This window comes from Zea mays, chromosome 8 (assembly GCF_902167145.1).
Source record: "Zea mays cultivar B73 chromosome 8, Zm-B73-REFERENCE-NAM-5.0, whole genome shotgun sequence".
NCBI lineage: Eukaryota > Viridiplantae > Streptophyta > Magnoliopsida > Poales > Poaceae > Zea > Zea mays.
Window position 1 is genome coordinate 176,096,856 of NC_050103.1, and position 24,996 is coordinate 176,121,851.

Consider the following 24,996-nt stretch of genomic DNA (forward strand, 5'->3'; position numbering starts at 1 on the left):
TTGATCTCTCAGGATAGCCAATAAAATGGCAGCTAGTGGTTCTCTCATCTAGCTTTTCCTGCCTAGGATTAAATATTCTAGCTTCTACTGGACAACCCCATATGTGTAAGTAGTTAAGCGTGAGCTTTCTGCCAGTTCACAACTCATATGGAGTTTTAGCCACTGATTTGCTAGGAACTTTGTTGAGTATTTGCATAGCGGTTTTTAAAGCCACCATCCATAAACTCAATGGTAAGTTAGAGTAACTAAGCATACTCATTACCATGTTCATCAGTGTTCTTCTTACGCCTTTAGGCAACCACATTCTGTTGTGGTTCACCAAATGTTGAATACTGGGCTAGAATACTGTTTTCACTTAGGAACCTCGTGAAAGGATACTGGGACCTGTCCATACTCAGTATGGTGCCCACAGTACTCCCCCACACGATTTGATATGACAATCTTTGTGTTCAAATCGTGTTGTTTTTCTACGTCAGCCTTGAACTATTTAAACTTGTCTAAATCTTATGATCTGTCCCTTAAAAAAAAGGGTAAATATAATCGTAGCGAGAGTAGTCATCTGTGAAGGACATGAACAAGTCAAACCCATCTTCTGTCCTAACTGGAAAAGGACCACATTTATCTATATGAATAATTTCTAACACTCTCGTACTGTGCATGCAATCTTTGCATTGCTCTAAGTCTGTGAAGTCTAGGTGACGGAGAATGTGTCCCTTAACGAGACTTATTTTCTCCCCCTCGAAATATGGCCCAAACGATAGTGCCATAATTTCGACGAGGTTTCTCCATCACATTGTTTTCATACTCCTGCCAATGTTGGCTGATTTGTTTTCTGGTGTATCTAGCACCACTGTGCGAAGATAAATAAAGCATGTCTCGTCAGATGGCGAGACCAACATCTTTATTATCAAAACTGAATAACACACAGTCTCTGTCACCGAAGTGATAGTGGATGTGCTGATTGTCTATTCACGAAACTGAAGTTAAGTGTCTGCTTGCTTTTCGTTAACCACTATAACTGTTTTCAGCCCTCTGGGAGCCTTAGGTTTGTACGGAATTGCATTCTGTAGCATCTATTGCAGGAATTCTGAACACTTTCTATTGTATGCCCTGTCTTCTTGCAATAGAGGCAGGTCTCAGGGGATCTGAGAAACAGTCTGATTGTTGCATATAGAAAACATCGTGATCATGTTTGATCTTATTCTTGAACCTTTCTTAGAGGTCTTGTTCTGTTTGAGGATTCTTAGTTTGGGAAGATTGATAGAATCACTTATTTGACTTATCGACCTTTCCTCCTTCTAGACAAACTATGTCACGAGTTGATCTATATAGCACTTGTCCATTTAGACAGGTGTTTTACTGATCATGAAATGTCTCATATTCTGTAATAGCACCCTCAATAAGATCCTGGATGAGACTCTTATTATGACCAAGTACATTACACTTGGATCTTTTTCAGTTGACCTTATAGATGCTGTACTGCGCCATCTTAAGGTCATCCTAAGGTGAGCCTACTGTAGGCTTAGTGGGTTTCTTAAACCACAATGAGGAATCTATTTCATTCACCGTAGTTATCATTTCAATCTTTTTCGGCCATAAGTGACAATAAATACCACATAGCGGTTTAATCTACCTTATCTGACCAACTAGTAGGCCAATATGTGCACTTTTGCAAAGTAAAACAGAAAATATTTAGGACATCTGAAGTAAATACTGAAAACATAGAACTTGCATGAATTAAATATTCAACGTTGGTCAAATAATAACCATGCCTGATCTACAAAAATTCTGGTTCTAAAATTCTAAACCATCGTTGGATGATCTAGAAAACATAATTCTGGTATAAAATGTGGCAACAATATTCGACGTTGGTCAAAATATTCAATCACCACAAAAAATCTGAATTTCTAAGCACTTAAAGAGAATTAATCCACGTATGCTTCATAATAAACAATAGTGCATAGAAAAACAAATAATAATCTTGTTCTAAAATTCTAAAACCATCGTTGGATGATCTAGAATATGTATACTTCTGTTCAAAATGTGGTAACAATATCTAACGTTGGTTAGAATATTCAATTACCGCAAATTTTCTGAATTCTATGCAATTTAAACAATAAATTAATCCACGTTGGTTTCATAATCAAACTGAAAAATTGCATAAAATGCTGAAAAATACCAAAGTACGCAGCGGAATAATATATAGTCCAAAAAAATATCTCTGTAATTTTCTTCATAAAAAAAAATCTACAATTTTCTGTATTTTCTTTACTATTTAACTGATTTCTTTTCTGTTCACTAATTCCAGGAAATAAATAAAATAATTAAAAATTGGCTGGAAAATAAAATGGCCTGGCCACTTGGTGCGGGCACAGGCGGCCCAAAAAAATTTGCCCACTTGGCCGGCCGGCCTGCGGGAGGGCAGCAGGGGGGCACGCCTGGGCCGTAACCTGGGCCCAGGCAGCTGAAAACAGCCCACTCGTTCTGCCTGGGGAGCTGGTGGCGCGCCTGGGCCGTAACCTGGGCCCAGGCCGCGGATTTGGCCCATGCGCGCGCATAGGGGCTTCCCACGTTGACTGAGCACCGTTGGATGGAGATCAACGGTAAGGAATCGACGAGGTGCTGTTCACACGTCTATAAAATTCCGAAAATCTCGGCACCGTGGTAAACCCTAGCTCACTTCTGTTCTAGCCGCACAAAACACCGGCCGCCAGGGCCATTTTCTCCTGGCCGCCAGCTCCAGTCCGACTCCCCTCTCTCTGTTTGTTCTGTTTTTTTTTTCTTTTTGCTTGGCCGCCTCTTTCTCTGTACTTTTTTTTTCTTGATTCTAGCATGTGGCCACCTCCTCTCTTTGTATTCCCTTTTTTTAATTTCTTGCTTCAGCCGCACAAGAAACAAGGGCCGCCAGGGAGCATCTGCTCCTGGCCGACCGCGCCCCAGTGTTTCGTTCGGGTCTCGATCAGTTTGCATTTCTTGTTCACGTCTGTTCTCGTCTCTATGTTTGGCCGGCACTGTGCACTGATCAGCCGAAACTTTATGAGCACGGGACTCCGCAGACCTTGCCGCCAGCGAGCTCATCCCTTCGGGCGGGTGAGCTGCTGTCGGCTGGGATCTGATGGTGGTCCGAGCACGACGGGTCAAAAAAAAATCGGTCTCATGACCGTGTTTAACCTTTAACTCGGATCTAGTCCTCATGTACTCGAATCCCTTACGGTGATGAATTAATGTATGAGATGGATCTAATGTATTATTCGGGATCGAGTTATGAGTTGATAAAAATAACGTTGATCTGAGTCGTTGTGATATTTCTGTTATTTTCTGTGATTAATTTCTGTATCTTTGACTGAAAACTAGTGCATGGATTATGTTGATAGTGCTCTGTGCACTTAATCCGTACGCGGTTTCTGTTTCTTATTGTCTGTTTCTTGGCCGTGGATCGTTGATCTCGAGCCACTGTATGATCTCTGTTGACCCAGATCAAAAAAAAACCGTTTAGGGATACGTTAATAAACCCTAATCTAAAACTTTGGTCTGTTTTTACTCTCGGTTACCATGGGGTTGGCCGAGACTAGTGGCCAAAACCCTAGATTTAGGGTTAGTTAAACCCTAACCTGAGAGGTCTAATCTTCTTTCTCTCGTCTGTTCTCGGGTTGAACAATGATTAAAAAAATAATGAGTTCAATCATATTGATTCGAGATCTCTCTGTGATCTCAAAAAACCGATGCGGATTAGGAGATCTAGGGTTCTTAGGACGGCTCCGATACCATTGTTAGAATCTATACTGTATAGGATCGATTTCTAAGTCCCTAGAATACCAATCCGTAACTGAAAGTAAAACCTTGATGACGTGTAGATCTGATCTATTGAGAGGAACGGAGAAACACACCTTTGTTGTTGTTGCTCTCTTCATACCGTCGCCCTGCAGATAAGCAGCAGGCATCGGGATCCGAGCCGCTGCAAGTTGTCGCGTTTCCAAACACTCCGACGCCTAGGCGATGGGAGCCTCTGAGGACTAGGGTTTTGGGGCGAGGTACTAGCGTTAGTCTTTCCTGCGACCCCTTAGTCCTATATATAGCGTCGTGTGTCTGGGGGCTCCAACCGAGGTTAGCGTGGGCCCTCCCAATCAAGGGCCCATTTAAAGAGATAGATAGTTGGGTTTAGCCCAATCCGGTCACTGTTGACCAGCTGTAGAGGACACACCCAACAAACACGACTACTTAGGTTTCAAAACCAAATAACAAAATGTGCAAATCATTAATGCCATGTTCAACCAAATGTGCAAGTAATTAATGGTTGCTGTATAGATATGTGTTAAAAACTTTTATCATTTACGTCGGTTAAGACCTTGTTCGGTTATTTCGATTACACATGGATTGGATATGATTGGAAAAATTAAGAAGATGTTTGACTTGTTTGTGATTTAAACCCACCCAATCCTACTCATTCCATATGGATTGAGAGCTAACCGAACAAGCTATAATGGGTTGAGACAATAGGGACAGACACGGAGGGATTAGATTCGTAGCCTGATATTCTTTAACCCAATGGTCCGCCGCAACTATAAAGACCTTGTATTACTATCAGACAAAATAAGTCGACAATCTGATGAGCTTCGCTTGACAATTTGACATGATAACGATCTATCGAAGCTGTTCCGATGAACAGAATCCTGAGAATACATCTATTTATCTATCTATTGTGCATGAGCAGATCGGCAAAGATTCCCTGCCATTTAGACGGAGGCAGTGGTCTTAGGGCTTTTTGGTTGTTTTAGTCTAAGGATTAGAGTTTAGTCTCTATCTTATTTGGTTATAGGGATTAAAAGTATTCATACCACATTAAACGAATCATAAGAAGACCAACATAACCCTTAGCATTCTCCCGTAGTTAGTGTAACTAGAATAAATGAGGGATAAAAGGTGAATTTAATATGGTTTAGTCCCTTTTAATCATTATTTGAGGGACTAGAGACTAAAACAGTTTAATCCCTGTTTTAGTACCACTGTTTAGCAATTTAGAGTCTAAATAAGACTAAATTCAAGAAACTAATCTTTAGTCCATCAAACTAAAATGTGGCCTTAGTTTGTCGCATTACTCGGGCAGTGGACCGGTGGTGGTGTCCACCCGATGGAGAGCGAAGGTAAAGTTGGGCATTGTGTTTCGGCATGGTAGATCCTGGAGCGCGACAATGCGCACCGAGAGGCTGGCTGATGATCTGAACCCAGATGGGTTATCCCGATCGGGGCCAGGACGATCTTGTTTGCTGCGCACAGCATGCATTAAACTCGTCCAACGCGGGCACGCGGCTAGCATTGGGGGGGGGGGGGGGGGGGGGGGGGGGGGGGGGCTGGATTGCGGGAAGCCATGCTGTCCCGCCCCGATCTGTCACGTTTCGCGACGCTATCGATCAGATGAGCCCGCCACATATGGACATGGCATGTTCATGTGTTATTCAGAACCCCGGGCGCCTTGTTAACTTGTCGGCAAAGCTGACAGCATCGATTAGCCTCGTGCCGTCCCGTTCGTTCGGCCGCGGCAGCTCCGGTCCCTACACTCATTTGCGGTGCATCATATTACTAGTAGTACATATTATTATTATTATTATTATTATTATTATTATTATTATTATTATTATTCTGCGGCCGTAATGTGTAGTAAGATATAGACCATCCCGCGCGGCCGATATGATGTTGTCGCGACGCCCGGAGAAGCGGACGGCGGCGCGGGCGCAGCAACAGCAACAGTGAGCGGACGGAGTCGCGGCCAATAGGCGTAGCCCCGCCGCAACGCGCGCGCCGCAAGTCGGCCAGTCGGCGGTGGGGAGGGAATGCGCACGAGCGCGCTGCCGACAGCCCACTCGCCCGCCCCACTGGCCAATTCTTTTTCTTGGCGGCGCGCCGCACGCATGCTCGCGTAGAGAGAGGCCGGGACCCGGGACACGTTGCCAACGCCAGCTCCAGGTCTGTCTGGCTCCCGGCGCACGTTGCGTCGCGGCCTGGGCCTCAGCCTGGAGCTTTGCTTTCCTTTTGTTTTCCCCGTCCGATTTGACGTCGGCCGGCGCGGCGCGGCGCGGGCACGTTGCGCTGTCAGCGCCAGTGCCGACGGGTGGACCGGAACGAGTGGGTGGCTGGCTGGCTGAGGTACTACTAACTACTGTCTGTTAGTGCCAGTGGCGAGTGGAGACCGGTGACGAGTGACTTTTTTTTTTAGCATGGCTGACCATTCCACTTGTCTGATGTCTGACGGGACGGGAGTAGTAGCGGCGGCGGCGGCGGATACTCTTGCAGGTGCAGATGTCCCACGCCACGATAGTTCTTGGTGCGGTGCGGTTCGAGTAGGCAGGCATACCCAGCACCAGCAGCGGGCAATGGCACGGCAGTTCTCAGGTCCGTTTTGGCTGGGTTCACTACTGCTGCCGTGGCGGAAAAGCGGCGAGAGCACACACGGAACCTTTTTTTGTTAATTATTATTCCGCCATGGGTGGCGAAGAACGAACGGATTTGGGGTGGAGGGCAGTTCCATTCACCTCACCCCGAGATGCTTCATGCTCGTCGTCAAATGGAGTGGAGCCGTATGCTTCCCGGCTTAATCCTGTCCTCGGAATTTTGACCGCATTAACCCCATCTATCTACTTGTGCGGTTGTGCTCCTCCACGTACGCCGGCCCCGATGCCATCAGTCGTTTTGTGCCTTTACCTGTGCATGCTGTGTGCACTCCAGCACCAGACGCATCCAAGCCCATCATCATCCATCGCCGATGAAGAACCATTGCTGCGTTGTTGCTCCGACTCCGAGCAATTCCCTCACGTGGTTCCAGCCGCTGGCTTCCCGATCACGAGAGCATCGGAGTCGCCAGACCAAATTGCGCGGCAGATAGGACGGCGGCATCCGATTTTGTTTGCGCTGCATCCACCTCTATCTAATGTATCTTCTGTTTTGGCATTCACATTTGCGGGCAGGAAGGAGCTGGACGCCACCCCCCCCCCCCCCCCCCCCCCCCCCCCCCCCCCCCCCCCCCCCCCCCCCCCTCAACACATTATTCGGCGTCTCCCAACACATTGTTGAGCATTTCCAGACCGCAAAACACACTGTATCGTACAGCACTCGGGCTGCCATCAAGAGAACGGGTGAGAGCATTAGGTACACCGTTTGGCCCAGTGCCTGTCAGCGAGACCGGGATAGCTAATTACACAGGTAGTAAGACAAATCGGAGGGTTCCGCCACTTCCACCTATCTAAAATTTCCACGCAAGACAGTCACGAGGGGACAAAAAAAGAAGAAGAAGGCCTAGAGTTCTTCTGCTTAGTGGCCCAAGGGCCTAAAACTACATGCGCGCACACACCCACACACACATCAACGAGCGTCGGTGCGGTTTTCACTCGACACCCAGCTTTACCGACCCGTCCTTTATAAGCTTCATGCTGAGGCTGTTGAACCTCCCTCTCGAGTAGTGCCGGGACGCCTTTCTCCAGTCCGTGCCGGTCTTCATCATCGCCACAAACTCCTCGTAGCTGATCTTGCCGTCCTGCACATCGATGTAAACGGACAAGAGACGGACGACACTCGTTCATCAGACGACCAGAGGACCAAAATAACCCGTCCTACTAGAGACATGAGAGTGTCAGTGACCTTGTCGGTGTCGACTTCTTGCAGTATGTCGTTCACCACTTCCTCCATGCTGTCGGCCGCCCCGTCGTCCACCAGAGCCTCTCGAAGCTCCTCGGGCTCGATGAAACCGTTGCCGTCCTTGTCGAAGAACAGGAAGGCCCGCCGGAGATGCTCGTCGTTCGCCATCCTCTGCAGGTGGAGCGAGACGGCCAGAAATTCCCCGTAGTCTAGTGCCCCCCTCCCGTTTGTGTCCACCTGCACGCCGATCAGCACTGATCAAAGGCGTGCGAGCTGCAGAGCACAGAGCTCGGTAGAAAATGTGGAGCGAGTTACAGTCCAGATCAGTCGCAGTTCAATAATCTAGCCTGCTCTTGCTACCTCCTGCCACACAGTGATCAAGAAGTGTTGGAGAAATTAAATAAAGAGAGCAAGACAAGTAGGCAACACTACTCCCATAACTTCCGTTCTCTTGTTAGGCCTGTTTGGTAGAGCGCTAGAGCTCCTCCTGCACTCCTGGATCTGTGAGGACTGAGAAGTGATTCTCTAAGAGAAGCGATTATGTTGGTGAAATTCTATGCAAAAGGATTCTGCTTGTGGAGCGAATCAAGAGAAGCTACAATTTTCAGCTCCCAGCCTCCTAGTTCATTTCAGATGATCACTTCATGGAATCAGCATTGAATCAGGTCTCTGTAAAAAAAACCCTGCTTGGCAGAACTCCTCCTTGATTCAGCCTAGAAGCTGTTCTCGGAGGTCTGCCAAACAGGCCCTTACATTGCTGCTACACTACACATAATACCAAGGGCATGTATTTCATTGATGAAATCACCCCAACTTGCCTTACATCTGCCAGTAAGCAGTCAGCTAGTTGAGGTTCAGCTCCTATACAAAGAGCTAATAGGACGGTGGAGGATACCCTTACTAATACTTCCTAGGTATTGGATATTCAGGGTGCCATCACTGTTCGGGTCCTCATGGATTTTCATACCCTATGGGATATTCTCAATTTGGTGGAGCTACAACCAGATGTGGATGATTCTCATATTTTTAGATTGGGTTCTAACGTGAAATTCTCAACCGAGGCAGCCTATGAGGGGTTGTTTTTGTCCTTGTGTCCCTAATGGATGCTTTTGTGTATTTTCGTTTCTGGCTGCCGTGAGCTCGCCTTGTATTGCTGTATTACCTTCATCTTCTTAATATAATGATGTGCAGTACTCCTGCACGTTCGAGAGAAAAAAAAGATGTGTGATAGGTAATGATGCTGGAGACAGCTTTATACCTCACTAGGGTATGGTCAGGTCAGATGGCTATTTGACACTAATGGAATAAAACTGGGGCACATATCAAAGATGAACAATAGTCATCTTGAAAAAATCTACGCCACATTAAATGCCCCAGGTGATTGGAACATTTGGTTGATGTGAATATAAAGTGGAAAATACCATTGAGGCATAAAAATGGATGCACTGAACACAGTGTGAAGATTATGAAGTTGGTTCAATGTATCTTCTCATGAAAATTACCATTTTGTCCTTCAATGCATCACATCTTCCTTGTACCATTTCTATTAAATGGTATTTGTTAACCACCTAAGACTTCTAAGTTCAAAGTAAATAGTAAATACAGAAGTCTACTTTATCTGTTTCTAGGATAATTCTGTGAATACTTACAGCTTCAATGAGCATCTGTACTTCTGATTCCGCAAGATGAGAACCAAGTTTTGCTATTCCAGTCTTCAGTTCTTCATAAGATACAATTCCATCATTGTCAGTATCCATAGTCTTGAACATATCCTTTATATCCTCAACTTCCTCAGCAGACAAATGATCAGCAATGACCTAGTCAAACACATACACCTAATCTTATCAGTCAATCCTGAATTGATATGGCAGAGATAAGGGAGAATAAAATACCAGACCAGGATGAAAAAATTCAATAGAGCAAGATACAGACCCTTAGAGCCCTTCTTTTGAATCTATTCATCCTAGAAAATTGTTTGAGCCTTGACTTTACAATATCTCCAAGAGGGACATTAGGAGCCTTCTTTGCATTTTGAAGCCAATGATGTTCTGTATTTTTTGCGGGGAAATGTCAGCATTCCTCAATCAAAAAGGACAAAGTGAAAAAAGATAATACAGAGGTGGGAGTTGTATGACTTTTGGGGGAAAAGAATTGTGGTAAAGTATTATCCAAACATTTCTTGATGGAACCTCTATTTTATAAATAATGAAGTGCACAATGTTGCTGCATTTGGCCTCCAATTATGTCACAAACTGCACTGTCTCAGAAACAGGTAGAGGTTGAAGCTAATTTCAGATTCTAAGCATGGTTTATCTTTTACATAGGTTGAGAACTCAATGAATTGAGATAGCTCTTTCTTTTAGAGATAAAGTCGAATAGCACTGCAAATATCTCAATCAGATGCTCCAGACCAATAGGACAACAATAGTGTTTACTAAGCATATTGACCACCTCAGAAATGGAAATACATCAGGAATGCCAAATCAAACTGGACAGTGATGACATACCAAGAACCTGCTTTGCAGTTAGCCTGAGCTTTGGATCAGGCTCCAACATGTGTCGAACTAAATCTTTTGCATTTTCCGAAACATTAGGCCAGGGTTCCCGCTTAAAATCGATATTTCCACGAAGAATAGCCTGCGCCACCCCTTGTTCAGTCTCTGCAGTTTTTTCCAGGTCAGGTTTTCTGAAGTAGAGTAAATTTAATGACAAAATACTGGTTCAATAAAGAAGTTACCAGCCCAAAATGGAGGGACTCCACATAATAAAATATACAGGATAACTCCCGCACTCCATATGTCTATTTCTGGCCCATAGTTTCTCTTCAATACTTCAGGAGCCATGTAATAGGGGCTTCCCACAATTTCTGAAAACTTTTCACCTAAAGTAGAACAAAGGATGAGAAAAGGCCAGATAAAACTAGGGTTTACTTGTGTAGTACACATGCCTGTCCTGCAAGTATTGCAATCAGCAACGTTCTAATGCCAGTCCTGAGGTTTAAATGCAGTTTTTTTATCTTTCTAAAGAAGGAAATTTTTTATACTAGATACTAAACTTCCATGAAAACTTGATAAAACAAACACTTTCTCTTGAATCTAGGTTAGTGATCACGCCGTAAAATCATAATCAATGGTGAAATGATGAGATCCTCAACTTTCACTAAGTACGTACGCAATGATTTTGGGACTTATAAAAGTTCCAGATACAGGGGAAAACATTTGCACAATTTCCTGCAACTTCTTTTTTATATGGGGATGAGTAAAATGTTGGTTACAGTTAGGGGTCGTTTGGTTTCTAGGGACTAATTTTTACTTTTTTAGTCCTTAAATTGCCAAACAAAGGGACTAAAAACAAGGTTTTAGTACTTTTAGTCCCTGTGTTTGGCAATTTATGGACTAAAATGGAGGGACTAAAAATTAGTCCCTAAGAACCAAACATGCCCTGACTATAGTATATGTAGGGCAGCACTATTCATCACCCTAGGTGAAAATTCACCCAGCTGGTAATTACTGAGGAACACTCAGTAATTTCCGATAACAACTGAATATCGCTCAGTCATTACCGTTAATTACTGAAGATCGTTCTTGCTATTATAGAAGTTAGGCAGACCGCATCTCTGGCAAGATTAAAGCAGTCCGTCTGAATCCCCTAAATAAGTGAGTCATGCACCCAATATCCACAGCTAGTCAGCTACCAATGCAGAATAACTGACAAAAGGTCTTAATCGAACCCTGAAAGCACAATGTGCCAACTCGGAATCTTTAGAAATTAGAATACAAGTTTTCTTGACCCATGAAACAGAAAACACCTACTCCTGTCCTGTATTAGATGACATTTTAGGATCTCGCACGGAAACCAACGGTGAAGCCAAAAGACCAAAATGAACCTCAAAGAGTAGACATAAAGATGGATTGGACAAAGAGAAAGGTGTATTGGGAAAAGAAAAATGTGCATTAGGAAGTGAGAATGTCAAGCATTTGAGGACAAAATTTGAATGCTATAAGGTTACCATAACTAGTTCTTCACACAGGCCACAGCAGGGGACTATTAAAAAGCAAAACTGTGTGTGGGGGGGGGGGGGATATCATGTTAAGATAGAATGGCCGCATGGAAGGGCAAACCATCAGTATTACCACCATCCAGGCCTAAATTGACGTGAGTAATAAAGTATAACCGAGGAGACTTTGGATGGTATTTGAGTGTACCAATTTCTTTCTACGGCATATAACTTAAGCGACAAGTTTTCAGCAGCATAAGACCATTTTTCCTTAAAACAAAGTCTGCACGGTGACATATAAATCTGCTCCATGAGCTGAATACTCAAGTGACTCAGTAAGTTAAGTCAGAGTGGACTGTCCTCGTGTTGTGTACACGGTATTTCATAAAATAATCAACATTTAAGTTGCAAATCTAAATGATAAAATGGCACATGGGCTACTCTTAGTTAGCTCTTTTTGTGTGGGTGGGTATGGGTATGGGGAGTGGGGGTCCAAGACCAAAAGCACACAGAGAATGGGCAAGAAAAGAAGCACCTGACAGGAATCCTGTATAAAGAGTTCGCTGTCACAAAAGAAAAGATCCACAGCAGTATCATAGTATAGAACCACTTTATCTTACTTATCAATATCACAAATCCTGACCACTAAGCTCACTGGATAAGTTGATGCAAATCAAGTAACTACTTATGCTGTATTTGGGAACTCTACCTAGAGTAAATACTATTAAATGTTTCATGAATTTATAATTATAATTCTTCAAGTGTAAGAATGTACATCACATGCACTCTGAATTCCAAAATACTAACAATTCAGTGTTATATAACTTCTACACAGTAGTGGAAACTGTGCTCATTGTCACATATTCACCTTCCAGCATCAAAGAAATAATGTATCGATAACAATGAATGTGACACTAAACAGATTTCACACCTTATGCACCACTAATTGTTCATCATAATCCCAAAAGTGTGTACCACACACACCACAGACATCCTAAGACTTTGATGTACCAACCAGGCAAAGCCCAACACAATATATTTTCATTCTTCATCAAACCAAAATGCTCTGTAATAGGGAAGAAAGAGCCCGGTTCAACCGATGTCCTGAAAATTATCGTCAGTACCACTAGATATTATCCTGAAAAAAGGATATTAACAGTATCTACCGGATCACTACCAATTACCAAATACTATCTTGCAGCTAGTAATAGCCAATTGCCTATGAAAGAACCACCAAGTTGTTTCCGGGTTGCAGAGCTAGTAATAACCACATTTTTTTATGGATTGCAGGAAAAAGGAAGTACATTTTGCTACTCTGAGCTCTACCGTCAAGTAAGTTTCCTCCCACTAAAACCAGAAATCACGGTTGAAGATGCGCAGAAAATCGTCCGAATTTGGGAAAGGATCTCGGTTGGTGTGACTCACCAGGCTTGAAGAAGATGGAGAGACCGAAGTCGATGGCCTTGAGCGGCGAGTTCTCCTTCTTATTGGCGAAGAGGAAGTTCTCCGGCTTGAGGTCGCGGTGGATGACGCCGTGGCGGTGGCAGAGCTGGACGACCTCGAGGATGGTGCGGGTGACACTGGCGGCGGCGCGCTCGGTGTAGTGGCCCCGCGCGACGATGCGGTCGAAGAGCTCGCCGCCCTCGCAGAGCTCCATGACGAGGTGGACGGCGCCGTCGTCCTCGCACGCCTCCCGCAGGGACACGACGCTGGGGCTCTTGGGCAGGTGGCGCATGATGGCCACCTCCCGGCGCACGTCCTCCACGTCGACGGCCGTCCGCAGCTTGCGCTTGGAGATGGACTTGCAGGCGAGCAGCTCCTTGGTGCCCCGATCCATACACAGGTACGTCACCCCGAACTCCCCGCGGCCGAGCTCCCTGTCCAGGACGTACTTGTCGTCGATCCCGACGACCTCGCACCCCTCGTCGCCCAGAACCGAGAGCCGCTTCTGCCCGGCGCCGCCGCCGTTGCGCGCTTGGTGCGGCTTCTTCTTCGCGTTGGATGCGGGGAAGTGCGAGGAGCTGACGTCCTCCCGCGCGACGGCGGCCGGCGAGCGGCAGCAGTTGCCCATGGCCGGCCGAGATCGAAAGGCGTGGCGGGAGGCTAGGGTTGGAGCGGCATTTGGGGCGCTGGGGTGGGGTGGTGGGGGAGAGGAGAGGAACCGAGGAAGGGAGGATACCGCCTGCGGAGAGAGAGAAGGCGGAGAGGGGGGAGTAGAGACTAGAGAGTACAGAGTCTACAGCCTACTACTACAGAGCAGTAAAAACTGCTGTGCGGGCTAACGGTATGGATGAGGTGCTGGCGACGTAGAACTGGGGACGCGGAGCCGGCGGTCCGAGAAGGACGAGGCGGGGAAGGCGGAGTCGGGGAGGGGAACATTATGCTATCTCTAATTTCTATCTCACTAACTATTTTAAATTTCACTTTTAAAACATTGTAATCTAAAATGCATAACAGTATTTTATACGTCCGTTGATATGCACTATCTTTTCTTAAATAAAATCTAAATTATGCAACAGTACTTTATACGATCATTTTAAATTGTACCTTGTAAATTGTGCAATATAAAGTGCAGAACACTACTTTATACGATCGTTTGGCCTCACGTCGCCTCTCATGCACCATGTTCTCTTAATTAAAATCCAAAGAAATAAAGCGTGGCGCTTGCTTAAAGATCCTATTGACGATGTTGTATTGCAGAAGCTACCTTACTTGTTGCCTTTCTAATTAGTGGTATTATTCAATTCCATAGGGGTAGAATTTCACTCCCCATGTTTTCAGACACGGTGCAAAAATAATAATAATAAATCCATTGCCGCAATGCTGTGTGCGAGTTGCACACCGCCTCAACTTTGGCGTCCTCTGCTAGTTTATCTACCGCTTGACTGAAATCGGTAGAGAGGAATATTATTTTTTTGTGCTATGCTAGAAATGTTGAAATGGCAGAATCCTAACAAATCCACGGACTTTCTCCAACCACCCCCGGATAAATTATAGTACGCCGAATTTCATTCAATACGCACCCCGCACGACAATCAGATGAGAGGTAGGTGTACCTGGGATCCAGCCATCCAGGCAAAGCACAGCTGCAAGCCTGCAAGCAGAGAAAGTGGCCGTGCCGAATTTGCCAGTGCCATGCTCCCGACGCTACGAGGCGACAGCGAGTGCTCGATGAAAGCACACCACGCTTCGATATCAACAACCCGCCGGGAGAAAGAGAAACTAGAGAGAAGAAACTACTACTGTACTGTATGTGGCAGGCGGTAGTGTGGGGTGTGGGGTGGGGTGGGGGGGGGGGGGGGCTACTTTGGACAGAGACGCACAGCGAGCGAAATCCTCCAAAGCAAGCGGCAGCGACCAGCGAGACAAACATCGGCGTCGGTCCCAGGCAAAAATCAAAGGCAGGGTCGGCTGCATCCGTAGGCCGGCGCGGCAGCTGTTGTTCTACAGGACTGACCGCCGAGGCCCACACGCGTCACCAGCCAGGACCAAAAAGTCTCGACGGCAGCGGCAGAAGCCGTCACATCTCTCTCCATCGGGGAGAAGTCAAGACACCAAGACTGCTGCTGCCGTCGCATGTCTACAGGGGTAGGCAAGGCAGGAGAGTAAAGGGGGTGTTTGGTTCTGTGGACTAAAGTTTAGCCCGAGTCACATCAAACGTTTGACTTTCAAATAAGAGTATGAAATATAGACCCAACCAACTGTACTAGATTCGTCTCACTTTTTAATCTTCGGCTGAGAAATTAGTTTTATAATCCGACTATATTTAATACCCCGAACGGAGGTTCAAACATTCGATTTGATAGGGGCTAAATTTTAGAGGGGCAAATCAAACATCCCCTAAGCGATCACGACACGGTCGGTGACAGCCAACTAATAAGTAACCAGCCCATTTGGTGGGCTACCCAAATTGGATCTCGGCGAGAAGAAAGTCCCATCAACCTTTGCTTAAAAGGCAGCGGGCCCTTTTTTCCTTGGATGCCATCATGCTTCCTTGCATTGCAACGGAGGAGGCGCATCAAAGCTCGTACCGTTCTGACCGTCGTGGAACGGAAAAGGTTCAAATCGGGGGACAAGTATTAATTTGTTTTATTGATGGATTTATAGTTGATAAAAATCATATTATAATCAAATTATGAACAATAATACATATACATTATTTAGTTAAAACTTAGTTGAGCATCATATTTTTAAATAAATTATTTATACCTGATATATTTATATTTTGGACTCTAAATATAATCTTTTTGTATATTAAGTATATTTGTATTTTGGACTCTAAAACTCCAATAATCTAATATATTCAAAATTAGACTTTTAATATTAATTAAAATTTATCATTGTATATCACTAGTAATGTAAGATTAACACATCCATTTGTTTATGATATAAATATTTTTAACATTTTAAATGGTGTACTTCAGTTTTTAGTATATTATTTAATGTTTAAAATCACTTGTAATTAGTAATTAGTAATAAAATAAGTTTAAATTGATTTTATTGAATACTTTTTCCTTTCGGATATGAATAGTATCGGATATTTCACGGTTTTGTCGAATGTTGTCGAATACGAATCTTAAATCGGATAGAGAAAAAACGAATTCGGATATATCTATTTAACATCCATATTAAAATCGAATACGAATACAAATATCCATATTAGTATTTTATCCTAATACGAATACGGATAATTCGGATCTCCATACATCCGAATCCATCCCTGGTTGCCTGCCACTTCGTGTCGTCTCGGTGTTTTCTCACTGGGAAGTAACGCCTCGACGCACGATGTTTTATGTCGGTCCATTTAGAGGACAACGATCCATGTTAACCGACAGTAGAAACCTTTTTTTTTGGGTTCCTCAGTGTCAGAAATCACTGGCACTGGCGAAGTGGCGATCGATCTCTGCCTCCTTGCCACTTTGGGCTGGGCCAGGCAAGCCAGCGAAGCCGAGGTACTGGGCAAACAATCTCTGAAGTGAGGTGATCGCAGGTCGCAGCAAAGCCACCAGAAGCCCAGCATCGGCCTTCCCGTGTCACCCTCACTCAGCCCGGCCCGACTCGTCAAGGATTCCTATCTTCCTATGGTCGTCGTCGTCGTCGTCGTCGGAGACGTCCTCGAGTCCCCCTCCCCTCCCCTCCCCCCCGGCCCCGCCGAAGAGGAGCAGCGCAGCCGCGATGGACCGCGTCCAGCTCGTGCTCCTCGGCCTCCCCATCCTCCTCTTCTGCTCCGACGTCGTTACCCTCTTCGCGCCTCTCCCGCCGCCGGGCCCCGGGCCCGACAGGGGCCCCCACGCTTTTCAGCCCGGCGCCGAATCCTCCTCCGCCGCCGACGCTTCCGCACATGTGGTTTGTACTAGTACGGGCCCTGGTTGGGTGGTTTGGTGCCCGATCTAACTGTCCGAGCTGATGCGGTTCTTGTGCTTTGCTTCCGCCTTTTCTCCTTTGCAGGAGCCACAGGTGGACGGAACTGGCTCCGGCACCACCGTCGACTTCAAGTTCTGCGCCTCCTGCTCGTACAGGTGATTCCATCTACTTAACGTTGGATTTCTTAATTGGCATGGAGTTGGAGGAACATGAAATTATGGTTGGTGACAACGATTCATTGTAGTAGTTACTGAATGGGTGATCAAATACTCAAATCCATGAAATTATGGTTGATTTACTAAGCTGGAAGGTCGTATAGTTATGCAAGCATGGTTAGCGTTGTCAATCATACTAAAACCTAATACTCATCCTCTGTATTGTACAGTTCCCCAAAACAATGCCTAAAGATTCTACTCCTTGCCCAGTTGCCCTCCCCTCCCCTCCCCCTCTCTGTATGCATTGTATTAGAGAGGTTGCTGATTCCATGTCCAATTCTGTAGGGGAACTGCAATGACCATGAAACGGATGCTGGAAACCTCCTTTCCTGGGATCCATGTTGTCTTGGAAAATTATCCTCCGCCGTTCCCCAAACGCGCTCTCAGTAAAGCTGTACCCCTTCTTCAGTTCGGCGCGATGGCAACATTAATGGCCGGTGATCAGATCTTCCCCAGGTTTGGAATGGTCCCGCCTCCTTGGTACTACTCACTCCGCGCTAATAGATTTGGGACCATGGCGTCAATCTGGCTGTTTGGCAATTTCGCCCATTCATTTCTACAGAGTTCTGGTGCCTTTGAAGTTTATTGCAACGGGCAACTGGTAGGTTCCTGTGAACACCTAGTTTTGCTGCAATGTTGTTCTCAAGTACTTTTACTTTTGTTTGCAACATTATATTTTTTTCGAAATCATTTCATTTCTTGCCGAATGTTTTCTGGGCACTGAAGCTCCCTGAGTTATCTGATTTACTTCATTGAGCTATTCGTATTTCCTCTTTGATAGAAGCTAGTAACATTTTGGAACCCTAGGTAAACTAGTTTCTTTTCCTGGATCTCTGAACTGAAATGTGGAGGTCAGGTCACGTTTATGCATACAATTCTTCATATGGTGGTAGAATTATCAATTGTTGGTCGCGAAGCTTTGGAAAAAGAGCAAGTTATTCTAGAACAGTATGAGAGAGCAGGGTTTGTTATGTTTGCTTGTATGGCATCTGTGCTTTTCTTTCTCTTGGTGGAGTCAAAGTACTAATATGTCCAAATTCATAATTACTGAAGTGCGTATTAGTTGTACTTATGCTGCATAGTACTGTGGCAATAGCCAAACAATGAGACTGAAAGTGGTACTGTAAATGCAACAAACCAAGTAGGGGAAATTGTGGTAATAGTAGACAACTATGCAGGGCAGGCCGTTCCAAAATGACAAGTGGTCGGTGTTTGTAAAAGTAGCCTGGGATCTAGGTCTTTCCTTCATATGGAACTGCAAGCTTCAAACATCTTGTTTTCTTATATATGCAGTCCATATGGATCATTCATTCAAATGGTAAATATGATGAGCAATCATAGTTCTTTGAAGTGAAACTATAGTTTTACTCTTTTTCATATACATTGTTTGAACCATTCCTGCATTTCCCTTTTCCGTAACTGAATTTCTTATGCAGCCGACCTGGATGTGCCTTGCTTATGCTAGCAATTTTCTCCACTTTTCAGGTTTTCTCCAAACTGTCTGAGCAGAGGTTTCCTAGTGAACTTGAGCTACAGGAGCTCATTGGCAGTAGGATACCGGATTCTCAGATTGTAGAAAATCTGGAAAAAGATCTGGTCCTAGAAAAAGATCTGGTCTTAGATGATGTTGATGCCGATGATGCCATGAGAGACTAGCTTCGCCTGTTTGTTTGTTACTAAATAGACAGAACTTGAGAGTTTCACAACTTAATTGTCAAAAACATATTGCCTTATAATTTGCACTTTATTTTCCTCAATTATGTACATATTTATACCATAGTTATGTAATATCTATTGAAGTCGTCAAGTCAGAACTTTCACAGATTGCAATAGCTCATTAAAAAGGGGCAAATCTAGTGCCGGAGGTTTCCACATCAGGGCTTGTTCGGTTATTCCCAATACACATGGATTGGATGGGATTGGAAAAAATTGTGAAGAAGTTTGACTTGTTTGGGATTCAAACCCATCCAATCCCGCTCAATCCATATGGATTGAGAGCTAACCGAACAAGCCCTCAGCGGGGTTTAGGCTATGGCATGCATATGGGTTGTAGACTGCATCCGGGTGAAGTTTAAAATGAGAGATGATAATGAATAAGCTGTTGTAGATAGCCTAAGATAACCAGAGACAAAATTTCCTCTAAAATACAGAGATACTGCTTCAAACAAGGTCTTGTGGTTCCTACAGAAGTGATGCTAGTACGCTAGCTCGGTTCACATAATAACCAGGTTCTTCACAGCGAAGTTGTAAACAGAATCATTTTTATATGCATGTCTATTTAGCCCCCTTTAGTTTGAGCGACTAAAAATTGTTCCCCAAAACGTTTTATTGGGTCTGTTAAAAATATGTTTCCTAAAAACAATTTAAGTTCACATCAGACTGCTAATAAGTGTTCTCCAAAATATTTGTTACATATCCCGTGGCCCATGCTTTGTCTATTTGAACCAAATTCCGTTGCGTATACTGCAATATGAATTCGCTACTGCACATCAGATTTGGACCATATTCCTTTGCGTATGCTGCAGATCGCTGGCATACAATCCATCGTCCGATCGTCGTGTACTGCATAGCTGAAGGAAAGATGGCACGGTTGATCACAAATTACCATAGCTAAAAAGGTTGGCTCTTTTTACTTGGATTCTCTGGAATTAGCACCACATAAAGGTAGCAGCGACACTTATCAGCCTAATACAAACCTGGCGACAAGTTTTATTTTAGAAAAGAAAGCATTCTATTATTTCGGAAAACAAACACTGACATTGACCACAAGCTAACATTCAGTTTAGTTCACTAAACAAAACTAAAATTAAAGCAGGAAAGACTGAAGGACGACACAAAATTGAATAGTTGTTGCACACTGACTGAAACATCGCCTTTGCCAAGATCATCAGTGATACGACAACGACTGTTATGCAAGCAGTCCTTCTGTGCCAGCGTGCAAACAAACTATTTGATCCATTAGATCGTGATTCAACAGTAGGTCACATTTAACACTTAAACCCTTCCACCACCAGCTCAATAATCTTTATAAAAAATCTCTAACAAACCATGGTTGTATCTGTGGTTGGATCAGATGGTTTGATTGCACGCTTGCACAGAAGGACTGTTTGCATAACAGTTGTTTTGCCCAATGATACACATTGAGTGATATAGCTGAAAACTAGCAACTCAGACTGAAGCATTGCCTTTGAGTGACACGCTGAACCTGCAGTCACAACACAAGACCTTGAGTGATATAGCTGCAGTCACAACACAAGAATTGAAATGGTTCGGCAGCATCTGCATTCACCTAAAAAATAGAGGATGTCGTTAACTGAAATCAACAACTACTTATTGGATAGTACAGTTAACTAAAATCTAAACCTTATGATCTCACCCAACCTCAAAAGACCAACCAACAATGTAGAGCCTAAAAGATGAAGTGTAACACCCGGTTTTAAAGAACAAAGCCGGGTGCATCTCATACATGCGCCAAAGAAGACAACATATATAATAACAGAGTGTATAGAGATAAATGTCATAAAACATCAGAGTATTTATTACATAGCGGAAGACTTATTACAAGATAAAAGTGTAACATAAAACGAACTAAGGATCGTCGGCGCCAATGTCGACTGAGAAACGCCACCTAGATCAGATCAAACTCCTCGCCTTGTAGCTCCTCCTGAACCACCTGCTCTTCTCCTGTGGGGGGGGTGTGAGACAGCAAGAGTGAGCTCACATACGTTCATCGCTCAACAAGTTGTGGGGAATAATGTGGCATAAACTCACCAAAGGTGGGAGTTCATGTAGTGTAAGGCTAATCAATGGAATAAAGGCTGAGGCTGAGCATTGCTTTTATAAGTTGGTCAAAATTTTATTAGCAATTACTAAGTGTAAGTAAATACCAAACCTTAATAATAATAAAGAACAGTAATAGTAAAATAATCCCAAATGCGATGCAAATGTCAAATTGAATTTAAGTTCCATAATTAATCATGTGAGGGTCCGAGCCGCTCTTGACCGTGAGCACGGCTAGTATACTAGTTTTACACTCTGCAGAGGTTGCGCATCTTTACCCACAAGTCGTGTATCCCATGTCGCCTGGGTTTGCAAGGCCCTTAGACACTACCGAGGTGAATGGCTAGGGATCCACTACGAGGCCTTTACAAAGTTCCACTAGCTTCCGAAAACCCGCTACAGTTTATAGGAAGATCCAGTACAGGGTTCCTGGCTGACAGCCATCGCAACAAAATCAACCAGGGACCTCCCCGCACTGACCTCTCCCCTACTGCCCTTGCCCCTTTCGGGTAAGGTAGTCTTCCACTAGCTTTCCTAGTTAATCAGCCAAGGGCGTCCCATTAAACCCTTGTGGTAGCACTGTTTTCCCGGGTGGTCGCTCCATGTTCCCATTAATTTAATGATCTTAACATGAACAATAATAATAACAAGTTAATAACAGAATAATCATGAATAGTGTATCTCCATACCCAATCCACATAAAGCAATAGCAAGTACTACCCAAAAATATTTCAGGGGTGAACAAGGTATAGAGGTAATCAAAACTGGGGTAACATAAAGGCTCCCATCAAAATTATCCTATGCAGATCATTAAAATTAATAAGAACATGGCTGGGAAAGTAAGTGATCAAGGGCACAACTTGCCTTCAATGAGCTCCTGCTCAGCTATCTCTATTTGTTGAACCTCAGTTTCCACAGTGGCTTGCTCGTCTACTCGCATCAACACAATACATACATAGTATAGCATAAATTAACATCACATCACACATAATAATACACTGCGTAAAAATAATCTATGCGTTGCTACGAGACTAACGGAACTTGAACGGATCAAATCGGAGTTACGGATTGTGAGTATGAATTTCCGGAGGTTTTAAGTGTTTGGTATGGAAATAATTAAGTGGTCAAGCTTAATATAGTTTTCATGCTAAAACAGAGTCATTAAGTGATCAACAATATTAGTACAAAATTATAGAAATTGGAACGAGTCAAAAATAAGTTAAAATGAATTTTCTATGATTTAAACAAGATTCTGGAATTAATTTTATATTAAAAATCATTTTCTATCTCAATTTCTCTGATTTTCTCGGGGTTTGGACTGCGCACACAAAATCCAGAAAGTACAGGGGCGACCTTGCAAAATTCCCGAGACACAGCCAACAGTGCACGGGACGGCAGGTTCTATTTTGTAATAACCTAGGGTCTCTTACGCAATTTTACAGGGCCGAAGGGGTATGGTTCTTTCTGAGCCGCTGGATTTCAATCCGATGGTACATATTAGATTAGGCGCTTAATGAACCGGTACGCGCCTGATTTAATCTCTACCGCTCGTTTTCAATCCAAAGGCCCGAGTTCTATTACTATGTGATCTAATCTCCACCGCATAGACTCTATCCAACGGTTAAAATGCATCCCGCCAAGGATCTAATCACAGCCCTCCATGGAGATCTAACGGTCCAGTGATCGTCATCTACATTGCCATCACCCGACCGAATGCCCCGCCGCGGCGTTCACCAGACACGGCAAGGCCATTACCGGCAGCACCCAAAGCTCAAGTCCCACCGGTAAACTTCACTCCGACAACCGCGAAACGAAGAGTAGTGGATTGCGAGACTGGTACAGGAGTTCTCACCACGGTTGGTAGCGCGGACAGCCCTGGCCACGGGAACCTACGGTCAGCGGCCGGACGATTCCCGACGGTGTGAAATTACCGCAACTCCGAGAGCCCCTCCAGATGCGGATGCCACGAACGGTTTCCACACGCGCCGGCGACTTCGCTCGATCCTTTCCTGGTCCGATTCCAAGGCCCCAATGATGATGAGGACGCGGGGCATCACTGGCGGCTGGCCTTCTCTGCTACGCGGCTGCACAGCGGCAGCGACGAGGTCGACCAGAGAAGAACCACTGCCACATCGAAACCCAGCACCGAATTCGCACCCCCCAAGACCACCAGTAAGCCCAAATCGCACAAGGACTTCACTCGGAGCTCGGTCGATGGTGGACGCGCACGACGGCGAGGATGTCCCGCGAGTGCACGGTAGACCCGCAGAACCTCCCCCGCGAACTCGGTCTGTGGAGTTTTTTTTGTGATGAGGATAGCTAGGGGAAAGGCAGGGCACGGTATTTATTCGTTGGCGCTCCGAAATCGCGGAGTCCGGTGGCAAATCCCCGGCCGAAATTGCGCAACAGAACAGAGTCTGTTGGGGTGTTCCGTGATGGTAGGTAGATGGAGCACCAGGCGCTGACCCTACCTTCTGCTGCGCTCGTTGGAGATGCCCTGGCACCGTGCGCAGTGGCGCGGCGCCCCTCCTTGGCTGCACGGGTCGGTGGTGTGGTCATGGCGGTGAAGGTTTCGCAACGGCCATGGCGAGCTCCCAAGCAGCTACCGCAGCGAGGAAAGCGGCTTCAGGCGCAACCACCTGAGGAAGATGCGGACTGACTACAGGGGTCCACTCGGCAGCGTATTTTCTGCGCACTGGGCCGAGCGCGCACGGGAGACAAGTCCAGGTTGGGCCGAAATGGTGTTTGCAGGCCCAAACCAGATTCCTTTTTTTTTCTTTTCTGATTCATTGTCTTCCTTTCCTTTCTATTTTTGGATCTCAAATTTAAATTCAATTTTCTGTTGTGAATTTTGTACCTTGATTAAATGTATAAATTAAAGATACCAGTATGAAAATTTTAATTATTCAAATATAGGTTTCTTTATATTGTATTCTCTTTCTTTTTTCTAGTTAACTTTCAAATTCTAGATTCCAAATTAGGTTTAACCCTAATCTCAACATTAATACATTTTTATCATCATTGAATGCACAAACAAATAAACTCATGATGCACTATTTCCTTTATTTTAATATGGTTATTAGTAGTCAAATATACCTTTTATATCTCCCAATTCTTGCACATCCTATGAACTCAATTATTTGGGTATTACAAATCCTACCCCCCTTAAAAAGAATCTCGTCCTCGAGATTTAGGAAGGACTAGAGAAAAGATGGAGAAAATCTATGTGAAGCTCTTCTTCTCTTTCCCAGGTCGCTTCATCTTCTCCATGGTAGCTCCATTGAACTTTGCACATCTTTACCACTTTATTCCTTGTAAATTGAGTCAATGTATCAAGAATCCTGATAGGATACTCCGCGTAAATCAAACCACCCTGAACACTGAGTTCCTCCACGGGTAGCTGTTACTGAGAGACACATAGACATTTCTTAAGTTGAGACATGTAAATTACATTTTACACATCAGATATATTATCAGGTAGCTCGAGTTGATAGACCATCTCTCCAACTTGCCTAAAAACTCAGAATGGTCCAATAAAGTGAGGGGACAATTTGCTCTTAACTTTAAATCTCCTCATTCCACGAATTGGTGACACCTTGAGGTACACATAATCTCCTTCCTCAAATTCCAGTGGTCTTCTTCTATTATCCGCATAGCTCTTTTGTCTGGTCTGAGCTACCCTCAAATTCTCTCGAATTATATGGACTTGTTCTTCTGCCTCTTGAACAAGTTCAGGTCCAAAGAACTGTCTTCCTCTAGTCTGGTCCATAAATAGAGGAGTCCTGCACTTCCTTCCATATGGAGTCTCAAACGGTAACCTCTTCAGACTGGCCTGGTAATTATTATCATATGAGAACTCAGCATAAGGTAGACTCTTGTCCCAACTACTACCATGCTGAAGGGCACAAGCTCTCAACATATCTTCCAGTACTTGGTTAGTCCTTTCGGTCAGTCCATCAGTCTGAGGTAGGCCAAACTAAAATTCAACTTCGCATCCATATTCTCATGAAAACT

General features: G+C 44.5%; 2 protein-coding genes across 3 annotated transcripts; one reads left to right on the forward strand and one right to left on the reverse strand.

Moving 5' to 3' along the window:
• Positions 1 to 7,061: 7,061 nt before the first annotated feature.
• On the reverse strand, positions 7,062 to 13,968 carry LOC100192661 (uncharacterized). 2 transcript variants are annotated; one of them, NM_001156444.2, is made up of 7 exons: positions 13,049 to 13,755; positions 10,364 to 10,507; positions 10,134 to 10,286; positions 9,559 to 9,674; positions 9,276 to 9,443; positions 7,630 to 7,863; positions 7,072 to 7,525 (listed from the first exon to the last, which is right to left on the reverse strand). In NM_001156444.2, exons 1-7 carry the CDS (start codon positions 13,692 to 13,694, stop codon positions 7,376 to 7,378), a joined length of 1,611 nt encoding a protein of 536 aa, NP_001149916.2. In that variant the 5' UTR covers positions 13,695 to 13,755; the 3' UTR covers positions 7,072 to 7,375. The 2 variants fall into 2 exon arrangements, with proteins under 2 accessions (XP_008654305.1, NP_001149916.2); XM_008656083.4 differs by lacking the exon at positions 10,364 to 10,507 and having other exon boundaries at positions 7,062 to 7,525; positions 13,049 to 13,968.
• Positions 13,969 to 16,650: 2,682 nt separating this feature from the next.
• LOC100285126 (selT-like protein) lies at positions 16,651 to 19,054 on the forward strand. Its single transcript, NM_001158021.2, has 4 exons — positions 16,651 to 16,969; positions 17,072 to 17,142; positions 17,488 to 17,803; positions 18,688 to 19,054. The coding sequence occupies exons 1-4, from the start codon at positions 16,799 to 16,801 to the stop codon at positions 18,856 to 18,858; spliced, it is 729 nt and encodes a 242-aa protein (NP_001151493.1). The 5' UTR covers positions 16,651 to 16,798; the 3' UTR covers positions 18,859 to 19,054.
• The last annotated feature ends 5,942 nt before the right edge of the window (positions 19,055 to 24,996 follow it).

Coding starts and splice junctions, on each gene's coding strand:
- LOC100192661 (NM_001156444.2), bottom strand. CDS start 13,694: ATGGGCAACTGCTGCCGCTCGCCGGCCGCCGTCGCGCGGGAGGACGTC. Junction 9,444..9,558: donor TCAAAAGAAGGGCTCTAAGG/GTCTGTATCTTG, acceptor GTGTTTGACTAG/GTCATTGCTGATCATTTGTC. Junction 7,864..9,275: donor TACAGATGCTCATTGAAGCT/GTAAGTATTCAC, acceptor ATCGGCGTGCAG/GTGGACACAAACGGGAGGGG.
- LOC100285126 (NM_001158021.2), top strand. CDS start 16,799: ATGGACCGCGTCCAGCTCGTGCTCCTCGGCCTCCCCATCCTCCTCTTC. Junction 16,970..17,071: donor CCGACGCTTCCGCACATGTG/GTTTGTACTAGT, acceptor TCTCCTTTGCAG/GAGCCACAGGTGGACGGAAC. Junction 17,143..17,487: donor TGCGCCTCCTGCTCGTACAG/GTGATTCCATCT, acceptor CCAATTCTGTAG/GGGAACTGCAATGACCATGA.